Source organism: Xenopus laevis, chromosome 4L (genome assembly GCF_017654675.1).
Source record: "Xenopus laevis strain J_2021 chromosome 4L, Xenopus_laevis_v10.1, whole genome shotgun sequence".
In the NCBI taxonomy this organism is placed as follows: Eukaryota; Metazoa; Chordata; class Amphibia; order Anura; family Pipidae; genus Xenopus; species Xenopus laevis.
Genome location: NC_054377.1, coordinates 115,223,312 through 115,249,059, shown reverse-complemented (window position 1 = coordinate 115,249,059; position 25,748 = coordinate 115,223,312). Strand labels below are relative to the sequence as shown.

At 37.8% G+C, this 25,748-nt stretch overlaps 1 protein-coding gene and 2 long non-coding RNA genes across 6 annotated transcripts; all 3 read left to right on the top strand.

The window, feature by feature from the left end:
* Positions 1–833: 833 nt before the first annotated feature.
* Positions 834–5,402, top strand: LOC108705929. 4 transcript variants are annotated; one of them, XM_041590668.1, is made up of 3 exons: positions 834–1,248; positions 4,729–4,773; positions 5,199–5,402. In XM_041590668.1, the coding sequence occupies exons 1-2, from the start codon at positions 854–856 to the stop codon at positions 4,766–4,768; spliced, it is 435 nt and encodes a 144-aa protein (XP_041446602.1). In that variant the 5' UTR covers positions 834–853; the 3' UTR covers positions 4,769–4,773; positions 5,199–5,402. The 4 variants fall into 4 exon arrangements, with proteins under 4 accessions (XP_041446602.1, XP_041446600.1, XP_041446601.1 ...); XM_041590666.1 differs by having other exon boundaries at positions 834–1,488; XM_041590667.1 differs by having other exon boundaries at positions 4,729–5,402.
* LOC121403095 lies at positions 1,860–3,056 on the top strand. The gene is made up of 2 exons (XR_005967043.1): positions 1,860–2,035; positions 2,979–3,056. It is a non-coding gene; the product is annotated as an uncharacterized LOC121403095 (long non-coding RNA).
* A 5,094-nt stretch (positions 5,403–10,496) lies between the features above and the next one.
* Positions 10,497–13,663, top strand: LOC121402855. Its single transcript, XR_005966823.1, has 3 exons — positions 10,497–11,009; positions 11,570–11,626; positions 13,307–13,663. It is a non-coding gene; the product is annotated as an uncharacterized LOC121402855 (long non-coding RNA).
* Positions 13,664–25,748: the final 12,085 nt, after the last annotated feature.

Below are 25,748 nucleotides of genomic sequence, written 5' to 3'. Positions count from 1 at the left end.
AGGGGCATTCAACATAAATAGCACACTCTAAGGAATGCAAATGTTCAAGTAAGTAATATAGGGCTTTCCATTTTTAGCTCCTTTTGCTCCGAGGTATCTGCTTTTCACATGGAAGCTGACAATGTTAGTTCTTTTTTGGGTTTTCCGTGACACAGACTTAAATTGTATCTGACATATGGAGCACAGTCATTAAAAGGTGCCTGAAACAAAATATGTAGCCAAAAAAAATGCGTTGTTGTATCACATAAAATATTGTATGGAAATATGCCAGTGTTGAATTACTGTAGATATGGGTTAAGCATAGGGTATTCACAAGTATAGTTAGGAAGGAAGCATTAATCTCACTTCTCTGGTGCTGGTTTTCACGGTGGTGCTATTCCTAGATGCACAGCCACGTCATCATATAGACGGACAATTACCACACTATGTCATGAAGGTGGGGCTTATGGGGTATGTCTGTAAGGTTTTTTTGGCTCATTTATGTAACCTGATGAAGGGAGGCGTAAACCCCCCAAAACGTTATTCTGCATTTTTGTGGTAAATCTGGCTCAATAAAGGATTAATTGCACAGCAAAGAAATGGTAGAGTGCTATATCCGTTTGTGGAAGTATTAAAGGGGAACTCCACACATAACGAGCTTTTTGAAAAGTAAACTTAATTTCAAGCAACCTTGCAGTTGATATACATCGATAAAAAAATATGCAGACTTTTCATGATTTTTAATGGTTTGTAACAGTTCCCTAAGGCTAGCCCTCTGCTCTCCTGCTGATCTCTACTGACTACTTTGCTGAGCTGGCTGACAACTGTTAATTTGTATCAACAGCCAGCTGTACGGAACGCATTTTAGGACATCATGCGTCTACTTACGTTTGCGTCATGCGTCGTCCTATGCCTTCTCCGTTGCGCATCGCTTGCCTTTGAAGTCACGGATCATCCAAATGTGCAGTCGCACCTCCGCTCTGTAGCCTCCCTCCTCAGACGTCGCTCATCAACGCTCCGCCCTCAGACTTCCTCCTTGAGCTGTCAGACGTCGTCCATCAGGAATCAGTCGTCCTCCATCAGGCATCCTCCATCTGGCATCAGGAATCCTACATCAGGCGTCCTCCATCAGGAATCCTTCATCAGGCGTCCTCCATCAGGAATCCTCCATCAGGCATCAGGCGTCAGGAATCCTCCATCAGGCGTCAGGAATCCACCATCAGGCGTCAGGATCAGGCATCAGGCGTCAGCATCAGGCGTCAGGATCAGGTATCAGGCGTCAGGATCAGGCATCAGGCGACTCTCTGTCCTGGGCTGCTGTATTCATTTTTTTTTTTACTTCCGGTTTTACATTTGGCGCATTTTTTCCCCAGCCAATAGGAGTCTTAGGTTTCGACCAATTAAATTAAAGCTGCCACTTGTAGGCGTCGCCATTTCGTCCCACAGACATTGTTTGGCAAGGCACGCTGTCTGGCTCCGTTCATCTACCCCCCCGCATGATTTGTGCTGGTAATTAGATAATTAATTAATTAACTGAAATGTGGCATATACTTTAATTAGTTCGTGTTTATGTTGTTTTTTTTATTTATTTTTTTCAAATAATTTAGCTTGCTGCTTACAAATAATTTACACTGCACAAGAGAGAGCAGGTTTCTCTGTACTTTAATTACCTTCCATGGCTTTGTGTTTTAGTTTAATATTTTAGAATATATAATATTTTTCTGGTTTTATTGCATTAATTTTATTTATTTATTTTATACGTTTTTTTTTATTTTATTTATTTTATTGCTATTATTGTCATTACAGGTATTTACCATAGCTTTGCAGCTTGCTCGTTTGTTTGTTTTATAAACCAGTTTTTACCCATGTTTGTTTTACTTGTCCTTTAGCTTCTATTTTTTTTTTTTGCTCTATTCTAACTTTATACTGACCACATCTAAAAAAAACATGCTCTGTAAGGCTACAAATGCATTGCAAAGGCTGCGTTTCGATTACTCCTTTTCCTATTCAGGCATCTCCTATTGATTTCCCACCTTTTACAATGCATGGTTGCTAGGTGTATTTGTACCCTAGCAACCAGATGGTTGCAATAGCAAACTGGAGAGCTTCAGAATTAAAATCTACATAACCAAAAAAATAAATAAAAAACACGATTAAAAAATGTAAACAAATTGTCCCAGAACATAACACCCTACATTATACAGCTATAGAATCCCATATCCGGAAACCCGATATCCAGAAAGCAACTAATTACGGAATCGCTGTCTCCCATAGACTCCATTTTATCCAAATAATCCAATTTTTTCAGAATGATTTCCTTTTTCTGTGTAATAATAAAACAGTAGCTTGTACTTGATCCCAACTAAGATATAATTAATCCTTATTGGAAGCAAAACCAGCCTATTGGGTTTATTTAATGTTTAAATTAATTTCTAGGAGACATAAGGCACGAAGACCCAAATTACGGAAAGATCCGTTATCCGGAAAACCCCAGGTCCCGAGCATTCTGGATAACAGGTCCAATACCTGTACTAAAATTTAAATCAAAGGTGAACAATCCATTTAAGATATTGTAGTGTCCAGGCCCTGACTGGCAATCTGTGAGTTCTTGCAAATGCCAGAGTGGCTGCTGCAAGGTGCCATAGAAAGTCAGTATTTGGTGGCCTGGTGGGGGCTCTTTGTGCTTCTGTGTGGGCTGAATTGGTCTCTGCATACCGGAAATGCCGGTAGAATTTTTTTATTTGATTTATTTTATTGCCATTATTGTCATTACAGGTATTTACCATAGCTTTGCAGCTTGCTCCTTTGTTTTATAAACCAGTTTTTACCCATGTTTGATTTACTTGTCCTTTAGCTTCTATTTTTTTTTTGCTCTATTCTAACTTTATACTGACCACATCTAAAAAAAACATGCTCTGTAAGGCTACAAATGCATTGCAAAGGCTGCGTTTCGATTACTCCTTTTCCTATTCAGGCATTTTACAATGCATGGTTGCTAGGTGTATTTGTACCCTAGCAACCAGATGGTTGCAATAGCAAACTAGAGAGCTTCAGAATTAAAATCTACATAACCAAAATAGTTTTATAGTTTTAGAGTTTTTGGATTATTTGCCGCCTTCTTCGGACTCTTTCCAGCTTTCAAATGGGGGTCACTGACCCCATCTAAAAAAAACAAATGCTCTGTAAGGCTACAAATGTATTGTTATTGCTACTTTTTATTACTCCTCTTTCTATTCAGGCCTCTAATATTCATATTCCAGTCTCTTATTTAAATCAATGCATGGTTGCTAGGGGAATTTAGACCCTAACAAACTGGTAAGCTGCTGAATAAAAAGCTAAATAACTCAAAACCCACAAATAATAAAACATTAAAACCAATTGCAAATTGTCTCAGAATATCACTCTTTACATCATACTAAAAGTTAACACAAAGGTGAACAACCTTTAACAAAATTATATCGGGGGGTCTTTTTACAGTTTGGGGGTCTTACGGCACATAACACACAGTTGGGGCTCTCACTTGTATAGATTTTGATCTATACAAGTAAGAAATCTCCGTAAAACTATATACATTTGGTATTGCCGTGTTCAGGAGACATAGACCTTTCCCAATTGGCTTGTAGATAAAATAAATGTTTCCGACATATGTGATTGTTCTTTGTAAACATGTTTTTTTTTTTTTCATTTTATTAGACACTTAGGGGCAAATGCACTAAGAATCGTAGTTGCGCCATGCGCAAATTCGCTGCACTTCGCCAGGCGTAGTTTCGCCAGCGCTCCGCAAATTCACTAAAATCCGAAGTTGCGCACATGGGTAGCGTAAGTTTGCGAAGTTGCGCTAGCGTTAATTCGCCAAGCGAAGTTTCGCTAGCGATGGTTAATTTGCATATGGCGCCAAATTCTAATTTCAATGGAGGAATACTGTACGTATCAGCACTACAAATGCCTAGAAAACCTTCAAAACTTCAAATAAAATGATTATTTTGCCCTACACATGTGCCCACTGTATAGTTAAGTTGCCATAAGTTAGGAAATGAAGGAGGGGAGCCCCAAAAATGTTTTCAATCTTTTTCAGCTTATCACCCATAATATAGAAAACACGCCAGCGTTTTTTCGGACTTAGAAAAAATGTTCACTTTTTTTGAAGCAATGCCTATCTACTCTTATTGCGCTTCGCCTGGTCTGAGGTGGCGAAGGAAGTCTAGCGTAAAAGATAGCGTTCAGAACAATGCGCATGTTAGTGAATTTGCGTAGTTACATTAGTTGTGAAAATTTGCCAGGCGTAAGGGTGCGAAGTTACACTAGCGAAATTACACCAGTGTCCGTTAGTGTAGTGAATTTGCGAAGTACCGGCGCTTAGTGAATTTGTCCCTTAGAAGCCTATTTTATTTTATTTATTTTTTTTTTTTTACAGAAGTAGAATAACACCAAAATTCTTGCATATTTTCAAAGCTCAGTTTGTCCTGAAAAAAAAAAAAACCAATATATTATTTTCCTGGGTAAACAAAAACCAGGAAAGGCCCTTAAAGTGAGAGTACAAAATGTCTTTAAACTTCTTACCAGTAGAGGTTTTCAGCTAGGACAGAACGGCTGGCAGGGAAAGGGTTTAATTATCAGTCCAGACCTGCTAGTGTGGTTTTAGTGTGTGCTGAATTGTTCGAACTTGGTTTTGAAATTAAAATCATTACATTGTGTTCATCAACTGTTTGTGCTGTGCGCTCATATTTCTGTCTCTTCTTTTCAAATTAGGTCTCTACGTCTAGGAGAGGAAGTTTGCTGCTATCAATAAAACCAGTAAGTTATAGAGTACGGAAACCATTTAAGTACAGCCTCAGCTGTGCGCTTTTCTAAGTTACCGTAATGCGGCCGCGTCTCTCGCTCACATATCCAAAAAAGCTGTAGTCACACCTTCGTCCTGGCCACACATAATGCTCCAATTTAACTCCTCCTGTTGCGTAAGTCAGCCTTCACATCTAAGCTTTCCTAATTTGATTTCCTCCACTCCCTCTCAGCCCTCCTCCCTTATCCCCTCGCCTCTTGTACAATACATATCTCCGCCTTCTGCCCCCCTCCATTTGTCAGGCTTGCCATTTTAGTTTTCAGCTTTCATCTAAGCTATATTTTTGTCTTGTGCCCTCCTTTCTTATTGGTCGTGTTCCCTATATTTACGATACTTATTTTCATACGCGATACACATAATTCACTTTTTTTTTTTTTAGGGTGGTGCCAAATGTAATATCCAATAGCAATTCAATAATGAGTTTTTCAACCAATAAAATTTAAGTATTGTTTTTACGAGTTTTAAAGTAACCTCAGATGGTAAATGCAGGCCTGCCACCATGGGCGACCGTTGTCCACGGCCTGGCAAAATTTAGCTTTAAAGGAGGGTTCTGCTGTGATGCGCATTCCGGACTAGCTGGGCCCTCCTTAAAGGGATACTGTCATGGGAAAAAAAAATTTTTCAAAATGAATCAGTTAATAGTGCTGCTCCAGCAGAATTCTGCACTGAAATCCATTTCTCAAAAGAGCAAACAGATTTTTTTATATTCAATTTTGAAATCTGACATGGGGCTAGACATTTTGTCAATTTCCCAGCTGCCCCATGTCATGTGACTTGTGCTCTGATAAACTTCAATCACTCTTTACTGCTGTACTGCAAGTTGGAGTGATATCACCCCCCTCCCTTTTCCCCCCCAGCAGCCAAACAAAAGAACAATGGGAAGGTAACCAGATAACAGCTCCCTAACACAAGATAACAGCTGCCTGGTAGATCTAAGAACAACACTCAATCGTAAAAACCCATGTCCCACTGAGACTCCTTCAGTTACATTGAGAAGGAGAAACAGCAGCCTGCCAAAAAGCATTACTCTCCTGAAGTGCAGGCACAAGTCACATGACATGGGGCAGCTGGGAAATTGACAAAATGTCTAGCCCCGTGTCAGATTTCAAAATTGAATATAAAAAAATCTGTTTGCTCTTTTGAGAAATGGATTTCAGTGCAGAATTCTGCTGGAGCAGCACTATTAACTGATTCATTTTGAAAAAAAATTTTTTTCCCATGACAGTATCCCTTTAAGAGTTTGGACATCGCTACAGCTGAAGACCCGAAGCTCAAATGTAGCTGAGGTGTTAAGAATTGAAGCTCCAGTCGAAGACCCGAAGCTGAAGACCCAAAGTGTGAACCGAGCTGATGTGGTAAGAAGACGAGCTGCATTTGCGGGTTAAAGGTCTGACATAGTGTTCTGGGAACAGGAGTCAGGTCGAATTTACACGGCTAGGCCATTGTGCTGTATCTTCCTTCCAAGTACAACCCAGCTGCTGTACCTGTAATTAGTATCTCGTATCTCCAGTCCAAGTTTAAACTAACTCCCTGCTGTGGGGTTGCCACATTCATGCTATGTTTTGCATGTGCAGCATTAGTTGTGCATAATGTTATTCCTACAGCAGAGATTCTTATTTGTTTAGGGTAGAGTCTCCCTAATCCATGTAATAATGTCACATTTTCTGTTCAGTATAAAGTTGGCATGATATATGGCTTAACTCTTCTCAGGTAACAGATAACGGCACACAAGGCTTAATTTGAAGGGAAACCCTTGCTTTAATTCAAAGTGCGTCAGTGCAACGTTTCAGGGCCACGCCCATTTCTCAAGCATCCAGCACCAGGCTGTTCTCTCTAGGGGTGTGCGTCTGCTCTACTCTCTTCCATTAACTCATCTCAAGACAAGTTTTAGGACATAAATTTGACTCGCCTGGGTCCTCCCGCAACACTGCTCAGAAATACTTCTTAAGAAGTGACATGACTACTGAAAGTATTTGGGGGTTGAGGGGTGGGTGTGAGATGGACAACACTAGTGATGCTGCCGAATGCACATGCAGTCATTTAACACTTTGCTTGTAGTTTCTACGTGTCAACTCTTCAGTAGAATATGACACAATAGGACTAGTGACTCACACCATTCTTCCATTGGTTCTCACACCATTCTTCCACTACTACTGTATTGTCACTATTTCCACACTTCTCCTATGGCGGGTGGGGCCCAGAACATTTTTGTCATACAGGGGTCTGTGATTTCTGATGGCAGCCCTGTGTAAATGTAATGTCGTTTTCTTCAGTAAGTATTTCATGCTGCATCAATTACTCGCTAAGTTCTGTACCTGTAACTTCTCCGTATTTATTATATTTGTTTGTATATAACTAAATACCCAACTTTCTTTGCACTATATTTATTAAAAAATTTCATTTTCCCATTTTGTTATGTGATTATTTGCTTCAGTTAACTGCAGAATCCACTATTTTACACACATTGCACACTGCTTTATTTAAAACAAAAACATAATTTTTTCTTATTTAGATTTTCTGTCCTTTTTAGGTGACATAAAATTTGGTTAAACGATGCACAATATTTTCAAAATCTCTAGAAGACCTCTGTCATTTTACCTTATTTCTTGATATTTAATTTTCAATAATTGAGGGGTTCTGTGACCATATAAAGGCACAAGGCTGCAGGCTGAGTTATACAGGGAACTCTGAGTATCACTCATGTATTATAAGGGATAATGTACCCCCTACTGTAAATGATAAGGATATTAGAAGTCACTGAGGGGTTGTTCTGTGACCATATAAAGACACAAGGCTGCAGGCTGAGTTATACAGGGAACTCTGAGTATCACACTCATGTATTATAAGGGATAATGTACCCCCTACTGTAAATGATAAGGATATTATAAGTCACTGAGGGGTTGTTCTGTGACCATATAAAGGCACAAGGCTGCAGGCTGAGTTATACAGGGAACTCTTGATTATCACTCCTGTAATTTAAGGGATAATGTACCCCCTACTGTAAATGATAAGGTTGTTAGAAGTCATTGAGGGGTTGCTCTGTGACCATATAAAGGCACAAGGCTGCAGGCTGAGTTATACAGGGAACTCTGGGCAGGGCCGGCATTAAAAATCACGGGGCCCCATACACAATTTTTGGGGCCCCCTGGACCCCACCCACCCCAGATCCCACCCACTTCACCACCCAGACATCAGCACTAAAAAAGGTAACCCCCCCACACACAAGTTATAAAAAGCTATTGATGGTCAGGGCCCCTTTTTAAAAAAACTGTGGCACCAGGGCCCCCAAAAAAGTTTTGATTCAAAAAAATTGGTGGTCAGGGCCCCCCTACAAGTTAAAATAAATAATTGGTGACCAGGGCCCCCCAATAAGTTAAAAAAATTGTCGCCAGGGCCCCCATAAAATTTTTTTTTTAAAAAAAAAAACATTGGGCCCCCTTAAAAGTAAAAAAAAAAAATTGGTGCCCTAGAGAATATTTTTAATAAAAACATTGGGGCCAGGGCCCCTCCTTACAAGTTAAATATAATTGGGGCCCCAGAGAAAATTTGTAAAAAAAAAAACATTGGTGGCAGGGGCCTATAGAGTATTACAATAATACATTGGCGGGCAGGGGATTTAAAAAAAAAAAAAAATGGTGTTCAGTATGGAACTCGTGGCTTCAGGACTTCAACTACACCTTCTTTCGTGACTTCGGGTGTTTTCGCCGCTTCAGGACTTTGGGTCTTTTCGCCGATTTTAGGACTTCAGCTATTCTGCTTTTCAGATGGAAGAGGTGGCTTGCAAACTCCCCCCTCGCGCGATCCTCCCTCCTTAGCCCTCAGCCCCTCCCTCCTTAGCTCAGCCCCTCCCCACTTAGCCCTCCTCCGTGCTCTGTGTTCAGCTTATGAACTAGGGTTTTCATGTCAGCCTTGAGCACGGAGGAGGGCTAAGAGGGGAGGGGCTGAGCTGAGGAGGGAGGGGCTGAGGGCTAAGGAGGGAGGATCGAGCGAGGGGGGAGTTTGCAACTCAAAAAGTATTTGCAGCACGGACGGAATGTCACTGCAGCCTCTTAAATCAGTGAGTAGAGCGAGTCTGCATTTCTTCCTTAGGAGAGAGAGAGTGCAGCAGCTGGAGCGTCTTTTCTCCCCCCCTGAAAGATTTTCTGCGGGCCTTCCTTCAGGCCCGGTACAGTAGTACCCCCTGTGCCCCCCTCATGGCGGCCATGACTCTGGGTATCACTCATATATTATAAGGAATAATGTACCCCCTACTGTAAATGATAAGGATATTAGTAGCCACTGAGGGGTTGTTCTGTGACCATATAAAGGCACAAGGCTGCAGGCTGAGTTATACAGGGAACTCTGAGTATCACTCATGTATTATAAGGGGCAATGTACCCCCAACTGTATATGATAAGGATATTAGAAGTCACAAGGCTGCAGGCTGAGTTATACAGGGAACTCTTGATTATCACTCCTGTATTTTAAGGCATAATGTACCCCCTACTGTAAATGATAAGGATATTAGAAGTCACTGAGGGGTTGTGCTGTGACCATATAAAGACACAAGGCTGCAGGCTGAGTTATACAGGGAACTCTGAGTATCACTCATGTATTATAAGGGCTAGTCCACACGGGGAGATAGCGACGCGTTTGCGGTTGCGGCCTGAAAAAGCCTGGCGAGGCATTTTCAGGCGACTGTTGAAAAGCGCATCGCCTCGTGTGGTTAGCACAGGCGTTTTTACATAGGCGCCCATACAAAACTGTCGCCTGCGCCGGTCGCGGCGACTGTCGCGGCGCTTTGTCGCCGCGACCGCAAACGCGTCGCTATCTCCCCGTGTGGAATAGCCCTAAGGGATAATGTACCCCCTACTGTAAATGATAAGGATATTAGAAGTCACTGAGGGGTTGTTCTGTGACCATATAAACGCACAAGGCTGCAGGCTGAGTTATACAGGGAACTCTGAGTATCACTCATGTATTATAAGGGATAATGCACCCCCTACTGTAAATGATAAGGATATTAGAAGTCACTGAGGGGTTGTTCTGTGACCATATAAACGCACAAGGCTGCAGGCTGGGTTATACAGGGAACTCTGAGTATCACTCATGTATTATAAGGGATAATGTACCCCCTACTGTAAATGATAAGGATATTAGAAGTCACTGAGGGGTTGTTCTGTGACCATATAAACGCACAAGGCTGCAGGCTGGGTTATAAAGGGAATTGCGAGTATCATGAGGAATAGTGTTCCCTGAACTTTAAATTACAAGAAAATTCAAATATTACCTAACTTAAAAATATGCTGCTAAATAGTGTAACATCTAGGGGCACATTTACTTGGGGTCGAATATTGAGGGTTAATTAACCCTCGATATTAGACTGTCAAAGTAAAATCCTTCGAATATCGAAGTCGAAGGATTTACCGCATTTCCTACGATCGAACGATTTTCCTTTCATCAGAAAATTGTTAGGTAGCCTATGGGGACCTTCCCCATAGGCTAACATTGCACCTCGGTAGGTTTTTAGGTGGCGAAGTAGGGGTGTCGAAGTTTTTTTTTTTTAAAGAGACAGTACTTCGACTATCGAATAGTCAAACGATTTTTAGTTCGAAGTAGCCAATTCGACGGTCGAAATCATTTGAAATTCAACGTTTTTTGTTTGTTTTTTTTTCTTTTTTTTATTCTATTCCTTCACTTGAGCTAAGTAAATGTGCCCCAAAGTGTAAGAGAGAAAAACAGAGCTCTGTCCATTCATTGGCTGATGTGGCCTAACATGAATTTCTGTTTCTTAGAGTTTGTTTGACTATTTAATTGTATGATCCAGGGACAGCCCTTAATATGGGAAATGGCAGGCCTTCTATTTCAGATTTTTTAAATTTAGATACTAATTAAAAAATATTTATTAAAATAGATAATTTAAATTAATTCTCAGTTGTGATACAGACATTCAATTTTGAAGAGTATTCAAGTAATCTTTTTAGGCATTATCAATATAAAAATGTTCCATATAGAAATGATTGAACTTGATTGTGAAACGAAAGTCCTTACATTATTTTCATTAACTGTTGGTGGTGTGTGCCATATTTCTCTGTTGCTCTGTTCTCAAATTAGGTCTCTGCGTGCAGGAGAGGAGACGCTTAAACAGGTTTTTGCTCCATCTTGGATTTATTTCGTTTCAGGGAGCCCTTTGCTGCTATCAATAAAACCAGTAAGTTGTAGTGTTCATCTCGCATTTCTGATTATTTTCTTGAAAGCTATCGAGTTTGCCATTGAGACTAAGCTGACGTCTGCAAATAATGGCATATACACGGTCCTGTATCGGGAGCACATACATACATATATATACTGGACTGCTCATTAAAACCTTTAGTAGTCCACATAATCATTAAACATGTTGCTATAGCATTAGCTCTTTAAAAAAAAAAAAAAAACAATGATAGATCAGCAGAGACCTGCACATTTCTTTACCTAAAACCACTGTATAAGTCATGGTCTTGTGAGGTCCCCCCTCCCTTGCTTTGGTGACCTGTCTCCTGATGCTGCTCTCTGCATGGATTGTTAAATTTTTGATTTTTCATCTATGCAGATTGTAATTACTTTGGGTGGACCTTGTGTTTATAAATGAGCATTCTGGTATTTGTCCCTTTATTGGTCTTCAAATGGCACCCCCAGGGTTTCAAATAACCACTGAAGTCTTTTAATTTTATCTTTTGTATTATTCATTGTATGTATTTCCCAATCTAATGTAAACTAAAATTAAATTTACAGATCTAAGAATGAAACCTCACGAAAAATTTCAAAAATTGCAAGAAGACTATCGTAAAGGTACATATTTTTGAATTTTATGCTAATCCACCTATATGAACCTAGCTTTATATATATATATATATATATATAGTCAACTACGAGATTCCTCTGCACTCAACCCATTATCAATATATTTAAGACAGAGACATTTTGTGCTACTGAAAAATGCCTTCCCTTTTAAACAACACAGGGATTGTTTGTCCATATATTGCAATATATTTAAGCTGGCCAACTACGTCACAGTCATCCCATATCTGCCAGTCCTATGCTCAATTTTCATCTGATTCATTAAGAATTCTATTGCTTCATTATACATTTTACAAAGGGACTAAGTTTTACCTGCAACTTACTAGCTGCTTTCAAAGTAAAACTCCCAAACTTGGCTGCCCTTTTATTAGACACCAGTGGGATCACCTGACTATAGCTGGGAGGGGTGGGAGCTACAACATGGAGCTCGTCACTGCTCCTGTATAACTATAACAAACAAGGGAAAGTTGTGCTCACCACTATTTTTTATAATAGGTTCTAGTATAAGAACCGAAACGTCGGATATAATAAACCTGATTTAATCAGCAACATTACCTTTTTCATTTTTTGTTTTCTCTGGGAGTGCCGTCACCTGTATGTATATAGAATTGGTCCTGATAGTGTACTGGCACCCAGGCTTCTACACTTTAGGGACGTGCGTTCCACTCGCTATGTGTGTGTGTATATATATATGTGATAATCAGGAAGCCGGCACAGCACGTCAAAAAGTCTTCGCTGCCTGGGTGCAATACGCCCAAAAATTAAGTAGAGAAGTGAAGAAGCTCGCACTCACAGGACTTATCGAGCTTCTTCACTTCTATATATATATATATATATATATATATATATATATATATATATATATATATATATATATATATATATATATATATATATATAAATAAATAAATAATATGAAGCTTCTAAAATGCCAATTTCGAAGTTTAATTCTATACCATTTAAAAAAAAACTGAGTCATTAAAATTGTACTTAAGATTAATCTAGATGTTGAATTATGTATTAAATAATGTTATTACTGCTTCTGTAATATTTATAACATCACTATACTCTAAGCTACTAATAATGCATACATACAAATTAAGTAACCTACTATGGTACAAGTAATAATCTTACATAAAAATTAGATTTTCTTTAAAGGCGTGGTTCACCTGTAATCACATTTTTATTGTGTTATAGAATGGCCAATTCTAATCAACTATTCAACTGGTCTTTATTAAAAAAATGTTATATATATTTTTTTGTATTTCTCTACTGACTCTTTCCAGCTTTCAAATCCGGGTCACTGATACCATCTAAAAAACTGGTTTTTATAAGTCTTATAAGTCTAGAAATATTTTCTTATAACTTTCTTTTACTCCTCTTTCTTTTCAGGCCTCTCCTATTCATATTCTAGTCTCTTAATCAAATCAATGCATGGTTGCTAGGTTAATTTGGACCCTAGCAACCAGATGGCTTAAATATAAACCTGAAAGTTACTCGATAAAAAGCTAAATAACTACTACAATATTAAAAAAAATAACCAATTGCAAATTTTCATAATATCACTCTGTACATTGTACTACAATTTAATTTAAAGGTGAACTACAGTATTTGAGTGTATTTGACAACTTGGCAGTTGAAATCATTAAAAACATTTTTTTCAATCCATAGGTCTTATAGATCAAAAGTCGTATTCTGAACAAACCAGTATACTCTTCAGTCAGCCAAATCCATTAATTGACCATCGAGCCAGAGGTGATATACTGTTATGTATTTAATTTTTTATTTCTGGTGTGTTAAGTTCTGTAGTTAGATCCAAAGAATAATCCAGCATCGCTTGAATTGTTAAATCCATTATTATTTGTCTAGTGTACTGTATAACACTCTTAATTAAGTCTTTATAACCATCCCTTCAAACAAATACTAATTCAAAGGCAAACTATATCCCAAAAACTAATACTTGAGCAACCAATACTTTATATCATATCAAGTGGCATTTTAAAGAATCTTGCCAAACTGATAGATAGATGAAGGATGAAAAAGGTCCCAATGGGGACCGAAACGTCGGGCATAGATGCAATGTAACAATAAAACAACTAAATTTTTTAACAGGGAGTGCTGGTCTGAGAATAATTGATATATATCTACATATATATATATATATATATATATATATATATATATATATATATATATATATATATATATATATATAGACCTTTTTACGTCTCTTGCCTTGAACCAAAATTTTGTGATGGTCTGTGTGCTGCCTCATAGATGACCAAAAAATATTTTAGCTTGAACTGTCAAAGGAAGAAGTGTGGAAGCAAAAGATAAAACTTTCTTCTAATTAGCCCTTTACCTAACCTGTATAGTTTGTGTGCACCATGAAACCTGGGATCCCTTGGTGCGGCCTTTATTTTTTTATAAAAATTTTAATGTCAGTTATCTATTTATGATTTGCCAACGGCACATACTACTAAAAAAATATATATAATTATGAAAATGGTTTATCTACATGTAGCAGGGTTTTATATATATGAGCTGGTTTATGCAATATATTTTTATAGAGACCGACATTGTTTGGGGCTAAATTTTTCCTTTCAGTGTTTGTTACCCAGTACACTATCTTTTTCATTACGTTATTGCATAACCTTAAACATTGCCTGGTTGGTTACTTGGTTCCACCATGTTTGAGAGCTGCAGAATTGTTCTTTGGATCCACGCTTTACCCTGTGCAGACGGGATTACATTTTAGCACTCAATGCTTCAAAAAGGGAGATTATATGGAAGTGTAATAACCCCCCCCAAAGCAAATTAATATAATTGCATATTGTTTCTTGTGCAAGTTTACATTAAAATAAAACTGTATTTAAACATCGACAACCCTTTTAGTTAAATTTGGCATAACCTACCTCCTCTTTAATAGTGTTTCAAAAAGTACTTATTTAAAAGCACATGCAAAGTCAGTTTTAATAGGGATGGTAAAATGTGAAGTATTCTTAGTGTAATATGTATCTAACTTTTGTCCTGGGCTGGTGCTGATGTAAGGAGAGACATGCACCAGTGCTACCATTTAATTGAACTTTCAACTACCGTTATGGTACCCGTTATCCATAAACCTGTAATCCAGAAAGCTCCTTATTGGAATCAAAACCAGCCGATTGGGTTTATTTAATGTTACCTGTTTAATAGACTTAAAGCATAATTCAACCCCCCATATAATAAAACTCACTACCCCCTAATTTACAAGGCTCCACCCACACAGGTGATAATTAATTTCCCCATATCCAGTAATTACCCCTAGTTGCAAAGTAAGTGGCGCTCACGGGTTCACATCTTCACTGCTGCATTCATCTTGTAAAAGTAAGCGGCGCATGCGCAGTTGAAACAATCTTACTGTTCCAAACAACTTTGCATGCGCCGAAACAGAAACAGCCAAATATCTAGAAAAAGACAAGAAGATAAACCCAGATGAGCCCATATGCTTAGTTATAATCCGATCGTTTTGTAAGGTAGAAGTAAAAAAATTATTCTTCCCCCCCCCCTCAAGTAAAATACATTGCTTCCATTTTTGCACCCCCCCATGGCGAAGTATACCTGTTCTATATTGCATTATAAATCCAGGCATCACAATACATCGATGTAATTTTTTATGTATTTGTAGACGCTCCTGATGTATTCAGCAAAATGAGGCAAAATGTATACCAACAGATGCCCATAAAAAAAAAATGATTCCTCAAGCAAGCTCAAGAGAAGCGTCCAAAAATCTATTGAAGGTGAGGAAAATACTTTTTTCTGTTCAATTTAAAATTTCATTCATACGTATACCTTATCACATATTGCTCTTTTACATAATTGCTGTGTAATGATGGTATGTGTGCTCCCTCAGATCAACTAACATTAAAGGGATGGTTCAGATTTAACTGTAAGCATGAAAAAGAATTGTACATTTTTTATCACTGTTTAATTTTTTTTTTTTATTTGCCTTTTTTCTTTCCTTCCAGCATTCAAATGGGGGTCACTATGCTTTGACAGGCTAAACATTTATCTTTATTTCTATTCAGGCCCTCTACAATTAACAGTATATTATGGTCTTTATCTTACAGAGTTCTGTGGGACACAGGGACCTTGGGGTATAGTATCCACCGCTAGGAGGCAGGACACTAGATCAAGAAGCTGACTCCTCCCCTTCCTGCTATAGCCCCTATTGTATTGGAGGATTTCATTTTTTTTTGAGTGTCCTCATGGAGACAGGACATCTTATCACCTGGTCCACAAATGAATTCGATACTGAAAAGATTTTGCGGCAAGACTTCTTGCCAACAGGGGTTGACCTTTAATATTCTCCAGCAGAGAATGTTGTTATTCAAGCTAACCCCTCCGTGTGATTGCTGCACTTAAGCTATTGTCTCCCTAAGAGAGAGTTGAGTAGCCTATATGGTTTTGGTGGCTGATTGAACCAGGCAGAACAGTGCAGGTTTACAGAACTCCCAAACAGTATCACCCATACCTGGTGTCTACTCAGAGGACATACACCTATAAACCATTCGGCCATTGCCTCCCCTCCCATGTCAAACTCAGCCCTTACAGCAGGAACCGCAATACAAATGGCTCCTCAGAACAGGGTTGCCATCCTTGCCTTGCTCAGAGCCTTCATGCGTTCCAGTGTTGAACTCATTCTGTGCTAGGTAAACTTGTGGTTTCTAGCATCAAGTGGCGCACTATCTCTCCTGACTTTGTGTCCGATTTATATAGAGACATCTCTTCTGTTCGGAATGTCAGGAATTTAAATTTCTTTCCTTACATTTCCTTATGTTTCACAGAAGTGCAGGATACTAATACCCCAGTGGCATCCCAACAGTTCGTCCTCCCCAAGACTAATAATACTTCAATGTGTCAGTCTTCAGCAGAGTTAGCACCCCCAGCGTGGGCACTCCACCTGTCCTCATGCATACCAAAACTAGCGGCATGCCTAGACAAGCTTTTAGACTGGTTGGAACAGACTTACCCTGATTCAAGAACCAGATCTCATAAGACACCCCCCCCCCCCATATTCTCTCTGCTACTCAAGCTTCAGACAAAGTCTATTCCCATCTTCCCAGCTCATCCACAACTAGAGAACATGCATGAGGCGTGGGACCATCCTGAAAAAAGATTACACAAATCCTGTATTCCAGTGACTATATCCCTTTCCTCAGGAGAGAAATAAAATGGGCTACCCCTCTTTCAGTTGATGCGCTGGTGTCACGTCTATTCAGAAGCACGTTGCTTCCAGTGCCAGACGCATCATCCTTTAAGGATTGAATGGAAAAAAATGTGACGTTTATTCCGTTCTACCTTTACAGCAGCAGGAGAAGCTGTAGGCTCCACACTGGCAGCAGCATATGTGAACAGGTCAATCCAGTCATGTTCTAACTCACTGTTAAAGAATATTTCAGTGGGCAAACCTAGACATTAACTTCTTGAGACTGCATAAATGATCCAGGAGGCTTCAGAATACCTAGTGGAAGCAACCCTAGACACAGTCCAAGTAGTCGTCCGCACGTCTGCGTTTTCGGTAGCTGCACAAAGGTCCCTATGGCTGAAGCTGTGGACAGCAGATCTGTATTCAAAAAATTCACTTACAATCATATATTTTAAGGGAAGACTATTGTTTGGTGTGGCGTGGTGCCAACTTCCTCCAGGAGAAGGACATTGTTCCCGGGAACACAGTCAAAAATTCATAGGTTTCTATTCAAACCTCTTTATAGTCTCAAAGAAAGACGGATCCCCTCATCCAGTCCTTGACCACATATGACTCAATACCTTCATCCGCCCAGCAGTCTTCAAGATAGAATCCCTGCGCTTGGTCATTGCAGGAATGAAACAAAAAGAGTTCCTGGCAGCACTAGACATCCGAGACGCAAATCTACATGTTCCATTTTCCTACCCATCAGTGATTTTTTCAATTGGACTATGGCGGCCAATGCTTCCAATTTACAACCTTTCAGTTTGGCCTAACCTCTGCATTTAGTGTTTACAAAGGCCAACCTTGGTTGGGGAGCTTTATTCCAGACTCGGACGGCACAGGGACCATGGTTGGAGGCAGAATACCTCCTCCCAATCAATATCCTAGAGCGGAGACCAGTAAAACTAGTCCTATTCCACTGGCTGGTGCAGATGGGCCAGAGGGACATTCAGGTTCAGTCTGACTGACACCACAGTGGCTTATCTCAACAAATCCTTTCCTGGGCAGAGAGGCACAACACCTTGATCTTGGCAAGCTACATACCATGGCTCAAAAACTGGCAGTCCGATTATCTGTTGCCATACCCTAGACCTAGTAGAATGGTTTGCACCCCAAATAAGTCTTCCTAGCTGTTAACAAAAGGTTGGCCAACCCAGAGGTAGACCTCATGGCATAATCGGAAAACACAGTTTCTACAGTTAATTGCCTGTTACAAAGACCCTCTTCCCCTAGCGTTCACTACGCTACCAGACATTTGTACATTCCTACAGGGAGCCACTTGCATAGAACCTTCATACCATGAACCCCCTCACCCACCATTGAATTTTAATCTGGTCCTGATGGCATTACAGGGACCACCCTTTGAACCACTACCAACTGTTGCTCTGCCAAGCATTACATGGAAAGTGATATTCCTCATTGCCATCGCTTCAGCACACAAGAGTATCAGAACTGGGAGCCTTGTCCTGCCAACATCCATTTCTGGTGTTCCACTCTGATAGGGCAGTCCTCCACAGTTACGTCCTTCATATATAAGGTAGTTTCTGAATTCCTCAACAACCAGGATATTACCATCCCATCATTCTGCCCACAACCTTAATCACCTCAAGAGATTACGCTCCATTCCCTTGACCCAGTAAGGACTATTAAGTTCTCCTTAGATTGCACAAAGGGAATTCAGACTTCAGAATCACTTTTTATGCAACATTCCAGGACGCAAAAGGGATCGCCCTCATCAAAAACCACAATCTCAAAATGTATCAGAGAAGCCATTATCAGAGCTTTTGTAGCTAAAGACCCGAAGCACACTCTACGAGAGGTATCAGCACTTCATCAGCCTTCAAGAACCAGGCCTCCGCAGAACAAGTCTGCAAAGCAGCCACTTGGGCCTCCATTCATTCTTTCATTTACTAAATGTCTTTGCGTCATCTGAGACGCATTTCGGCAGGAAGATTTTACAAGCTGTGGTTGTTTAACTACAACAACCTTCCTTACTCCCGCCCTACATCAGGACAGCTTTGGTATGTCCCCAAGGTCCATGTGTTCCACAGAACTCTGCAAGAGAAAATTTAATTTTGTGATACTCGCTGTTAAATTCCTTTTCTCTTCGGAAGTCTGTGGGACATAGGATGTAAAGTGGACAGCTTCCAGGGTTGGAAGTCCTATCAACCAGGCTAATTCCGTAACTGTATATAGTTAGTTTTCCTTAGCTTTTCCTTCTTTGTTAATCACAACTGAAATCCTCCAATCCAATAGGGGTTATAGCTGGAAGGGGAGAAATCGGCTTCTTGGTTTCCTTTCTCCTAGTGGTGGTTGCTATACCCCAAGCTCCCTGTCTCCCACAGAACTCTGTAGAGAAATGGATTTAATGGTGAGTATCACAAAATCCTTTTTTTTGAAGATGTTCATGGTTGTTAGGGTTATTTGAACCCTAGCAACAGAATTGATGACATTGCAAACTGGACAGCTGCTTAATAAACAGCTATACCTATGGGTCTAATCCAGAATGCTTGGGTCCTCTTGTTTTTTCCAATATGGCATCTTAAAGTACCATTAACATTCCAAATTTTTTTATTTTTTATACCTTTGAAAAAAACCACCACGAAAATGTAAGAGTTAAAAACGCAAAGCTTTTATTAATAAATATTTTTGTGAAACTCTGCTTCCGCTCCTCTTCAGAAAAATCAATAGGGCGATTCATCGTGCGGTGCTTTCTTTCTCGTTCTTGTCCTCCTTATTGGAGATATCCAAGAAGGAGAAATCGAGCGCCACATGATGGATCGTCACACTGTCGCTCTTTATGAAGAATAGTACAAGAGTAATTTCGGTGATTTATTTCTTAATAAAGTCTTAGAGATTTTTAAGTTTAATTTGTCTTGATGATTTTTTTTTCTCCGTGTACCATCCAAAGGTTACTGCTCCTTTCACGTAATTTTGATCTTCAGACATTAGGTTTATTTAATATATTAATTATTGTTTTATTATACTTAACAGTACCTAATAGTCTGGTTTGGCTTGCAATAAGGATTAATTATATATTTTATATCAAGTAAAATGTCTTGTTTTAATAGAAGATAAAACAAGGCAATCATTAAAAAAAATTAATGGTGAACTTTCTGTATAACGGAAAACAAACCAAAAACAAACCAAAAAATTCATATCAATTGCAACTGATCTCCGAATATCACTCTGCACACTATATTAAAGTTGAAACCCCTCTTTTCAATAAACAAGCTGTTAATTACAGTACATAACTGTGCTCTGCCCGTTGAGTTGTTGTTATAACATTGCATTCTCCATTGCATCTTTGTTGTGTGTTGTCAAAGTCAACCTTATGACTTGGTTGAACAACATTAAAGGGGAAGGGTTTGCGCCGACTAGGTTTCCTTCCCCTTTAAATTCAGTTTCAATATTTAAATTTTTAAAATGGCTCAAGTTATATTAAAATTTAAATTTTTAGATAAACAATGTATTGACTTAAATATTTATTTTACATATTTTGTGTTATATCCAATGTATAGTATTTATTTGTAGTCCTCCAAATATTGAAGTGAATATTTCAAAAAGTGTCCTTTTGTAGTTATTTTGTTAGTAAAAGCCTATTTTAAATATAACCTTCAAAAAACAGTTTACTTTAAAGCCTAACTGTTACACGTATATTTGTAAACAAACTATTATTATTATCTAAAGATTATATAATTTTCCAATAATTGTAAATTACTATTTTTATTTTGAATAATTGTAAATTAGTCTTAATTTTTTCCTTTAGATAAAATTATGTCCTATGCAATGGGTGGAGAGGACTAAAAGCAGGCCAGGACGATATATTAAAATCATTCTTGACGAAGAGCCTCCCAGGGTTCTGTTGAAAAAGTCAGCAAGTTATGATGACATTATAAAAATCGGTATTGACAACCTCTGGCATGACAAAGAAAAGTATAATGCCTCATACACATTATGCTTGAACGATGGGTGTAGATGGCCCAAAGCCGACTTTCTGATGGAACACGAGACTCTTGGCGATGTGCATGATGTATGGAAAAAAACGTTTTATATCGGCAGACGAAATAAAGGTTTGAAAATAAATCTATATGTGTTCATGATAATGCTTTATTTAACTAATGTTAATCTAAATACTTTTTCTACACTATTCCATAGATACAATTCCAGCAACTACCGTTTCGCCACAAAGAACAGGCTCCAAAATATCGCAATAGTAAAGTGTTCATTGTTAATTTTAAGTCTTATGTGTTTTTTTTTTTTTTTTCAATTAAATTTTTTTTATTATATTTTATTAAATTACTTTAAAGAATACTAAGCTGTACAATATTCTTAATATATAATTTACTGCTTATATATTATGTATTGCTTTTCATTGTGAACACTATAATGTCCTTGCCTACAAAATTACATTTATTTTAATAATTACAAGTATGGGATATGTGCTCAGGAAACCTGTTCTCAATAAAGCTACGAATTACATAGTTATTTTCTCATAGACTCCGTTATAATCAAATAATGCTTAAATAAATTATCAGAAGATTTCCCTTTTGTGGTTAATAATAAAACTGTAACCAAATAAATAGCCAAGTTCCTAAAGTATCCGATAACAGGCCTATACCTGTAATATAATGATTACTCTGGCCAGATGTATCAAGGGTTGAATTTAGAATTTATCCTAAAACTGCCTTAAAGGGGACCTGTCACCCAAAAAATGATTCTAAATCATATTGTTTCACATTAGTCAAGCAAATTGAACTTTAATTACAATATATATATATTACAATATTCAGTCTCGGAACTCATAATTACAGCAAGCAGCCAGGAGCCATTTTTTGGACACTGTTATTAAAGGGGAAGGAAACCTAGTCGGTGCAAACCCCCCACCCGTTTTTTGTCCACCCTCCCTCCTCACCCCTGGCCTACCCGTCCCGCTGGGCAAATGCTCCTAACTTGTTACTTACCCTTCTGCGCAGGTCCAGTCTAGGGAGTTCACAGGCGACATCTTATTCCACGCTATCTTCTTCCTGCTTTGAATGGCGCCATGCGCAGTTTGATCATTTTGGCGGTACGGATCTACTGCGCATGCGCCAAAAGTCATGCGCATGCGCAGTAGATCGTTACCGGCAAAATGATCCTACTGCGCACAATTTACAATATTCCCCAGTCTAATTACACAGAAATAAACTCTGAATTCAAAATTACAATTCTAAACTTGAAGTTGTGAGTTCACAATTCATTTGTTTTAATTAGAAAGTTTTATAATCCCTAAAATGTATTTTAATTATTATTTTCAGAGAATAAAATGATACAAAAACATCTCATTCACTCCTCTCTTTTTCATCCATTGCCTATCGTATTAATCCCTCAATTTATATTTGATTGTCCTTTGATGAAGGATTGATTGTTTATATCATATTCAGTTTCCAACCTGCAGTTGATGAAGCTTTTTAATGTGCCCTTCCTAATTCTGTTTATATCATGTTTATCCGGTCTCTCTATTTTCAAATTTCTTCATCTCATCATCATTTTGGTTGTTGGGTTTAATTTAACCTTGCAATAAGGCAAGGATTAAATTTGAGGACTGTAAAATAACCTAAGAAATTTTAAGATATGTATAAACAAATTAAAATAACTATAAACTTGAAAAGACACAGAGCTTACATTTTTTATTATTTAAATGGAGGTCGGTAATCCTCCACCAGAAAGCTAAAAGACTTCCATGTTAGAAGGCAGAGGCAAATTAATAAATGAAAATAATTTTAAAATTTATTGCAATGGTAGTCAATTTGTGAAACGTATTATCATTTTACTGAGGATGAAAAACATTAATTCCAATACTACATTAAATATTGCTAAATATACAGATAATTTTAGAATAGGTTGTCTTATTATTATTTTGTTTAATTACACATTCATTTAAAAAATATTTTAACCGTTTCTGTATTTTTTTTTATTTCATTACAGTCCACATATACTGGTACAATCCACACATCAATAGGTTATTATATTTATTAATTTTAAAATATATCAACCACCAACCTTTTAATACATCAATATATTAAATTGATTATATTTTTTTTTAGGTCAGTCTCAAGAAATTTAATCAAGGTATTTGAGTGTAATGTTAATTTTAATAATGATGTGTTCTTCTTAATTAACTTATTATGTGACGGTTCTGTTTTCAGAGCTCTAAGAAGTTTTAATTGTACATTTTATTGTCCTCATTTAGTCATTAATACATCTCCTTTATAGCATTGAGGCAATCTAAATAAGTACACATGTTCATTGTAATTTCTATTTGCTTGAGTTCAGTGTATAGTTTATGCTTCAATAACGTATTAATTATAAATATATTAGTATAAGTTATACTTTAGGTACCGGTTACTGGTTAACTATATGTAAAATATATATTGTATAAATTACCCCTAGTGTGAAATTAGAGATTATAATTCACTGAGCAGTTCCATGACCATAAAAGCACAAGGCCGAAGGTGAGTGCTCTTAAACAGGTCGTGGAAGTCCGCGTTACTTCTAGTAGCCTAATTTTCCAACAAGGGGTGCTTTATTAGAACGCACAAGGTTAGTGAGTCATGTGACTAAAATGACATCAGTACTCCATGTTTATAACTCAATACATCACTTTTCACCATTTATAAGTATATTAATTTAATAGAAAATCATGGCTTCAGTGTATTACAGTTATGGGATCCGTTGTCCGTAAACCAGTTATCCAGAAAGTTCCGAATTACAGAATGTACGTCTCCCATAGACTCCATTATAATCAAATAATCCCGGTTTTGAATAATCTTTTCCTTTTCTCTGTAATAATAAAACAGTACCTTGTACTTGATCCAAACTAAGATATTATTTATCCTCATTGGAAGATAAACTAGCCTATTAGGTTTATTTAATGTTTGCATGATTTTCTAGTAGTCTTAAGGTATGAAGCTACAAATTACAGAAAGACCCGTTATCGGAAAGCCCAGGTCCCGAGCATTCTTGTATAATAGGTCCCATACCTGTATAATGGTTTTTGCTTCATTACGGTGTCATAATACATTATTAGTAATGTTTACTCTGATTTGACTTACACTATTTTTGTTTAAATTAATTTGAACTGAGATTTTGACTTTCATTTAAGGGCAGTAAATCAGTCCCTGAATTTTATGAATTTAATATTGACTGCAAGAAGAAATGGTACAGCCTGAGGAAAATGTCTTAATTCTACTGGAGAACTCTCTCTAAATCCAATACAAAATAGTCAAGATCCAGGTTGGTTATTTCACAATAATTAATCATTTATATTTTAATTTTTAATATGTTAATTAATTTTATTTTATATTTTTGTATAGCTAATCAACAGAGTTCTCATGTGGTAAGTACAAAATAATCAGTACAATGATATACAATATCATTAACTAGACTGTTTAACTTTAGCCTACTAAACAATATTTACCAATCTTGTCCTTTATAAATGGTTCCTATTAATTTTTCTTAGACCAATTCTGTTAAAAAAATATTTTTTAATTGCAAATTTTTTAGTAACAAGATATTTAAATCACTTTTACGTTCCATGATCTTTATCAATCACCCTGCATTTCTGCCTCTTCACTTTTATATAGTCATCAGTCATTGATCTCCTAGGTATTGATAATCCTAGGTTATTGAGAAAGGATTCTGTGTCACTCAATTGGGCAGTCATATGTCCAGAAACAATTTTTCCCGCAAAACGGTGGAACTCCCTTATAACATGTCCCCGGAAAAATGTCAAATACAGGTACGAAGCTGGCAACCTACCAATCTGAATAATTGTCTTTTGGAATTTTACTTGTAGAATTATTTAGCGGCAAATGCGCGTGGAATGTAAGACATGATTTCTCTTTTAAAGATTGCTTCCAGAAAGACACAACCGCATGGCCTTGCTGATGTTCCTGCATCAGTTAAAGAGGATTGTTACATGCTGTGTTAAGTACATAGATACGAACCCCATCTTGCCACACAAGTTAGTCGTTTTTTAAAAATTCCAAATTTGGATTTCTGTAACCACTATGGTTTACATGTGGTAAGATGCGGTGTCTGTCTTCTGGCCCTTCCTTTTGCGCTCCACTACTGTCTCAACAATTTCTTTTAAAGGGATACTGTCATTGTAAAAAAAAGATTTTCAAAATTAATCAGTTAATGGGCTGCTCCAGCAGAATTTCTGTTACTGAAATCCATTTCTCAAAAGAGCAAACGGTTGATTTTTTTAATATTCAATTTGAAATCTGACATGGGGCTAGAACTATAGTTGTCATTTCCCAGCTGCCCCAAGTTAGGTTGACTGTGCTCTGATAAACTTCAATCACTCTTACTGCTTACTGCAAAGCTGCAGTGATTATTCCACCCCTTCCCTTTCCCCCGCCAGCAGCCAAACAAAAGAACAATGGAAGGTAACCAGATAGCAGCTCCCTAACACAAGATAACAGCTGCCTGGTAGATCTAAGAAACAGCACTCAATAAGTAAAATCCCATGTCTTCACGAGACCAATTCAGTTACATTGAGATAGGAAAAAACAGCAGCCTGCCTGAAAGCATTTCTCTCCTAAAGGTGCATGCACAAGTCACATGACCAGGGCAGCTGGGAAATTGACAAAATGTCTAGCCCTATGTCAGATTTCAAAATTGAATATAAAAAATATGTTTGCTCTTTGAGAAATGATTTCAGTGCAGAATTTCTGCTTTAAGAATTTTTTCTCAGATAAATAACTATTTATCTGATGCCTGTGATACACAGGTTATATATGTGCTATAGCACTTTATAAAAAGAAGCATTGAGAAGATTTTGTGTTGACTACACATTTTTCAATTCCAGTGTGACAATAAAACTTGTTGATAGCTGTG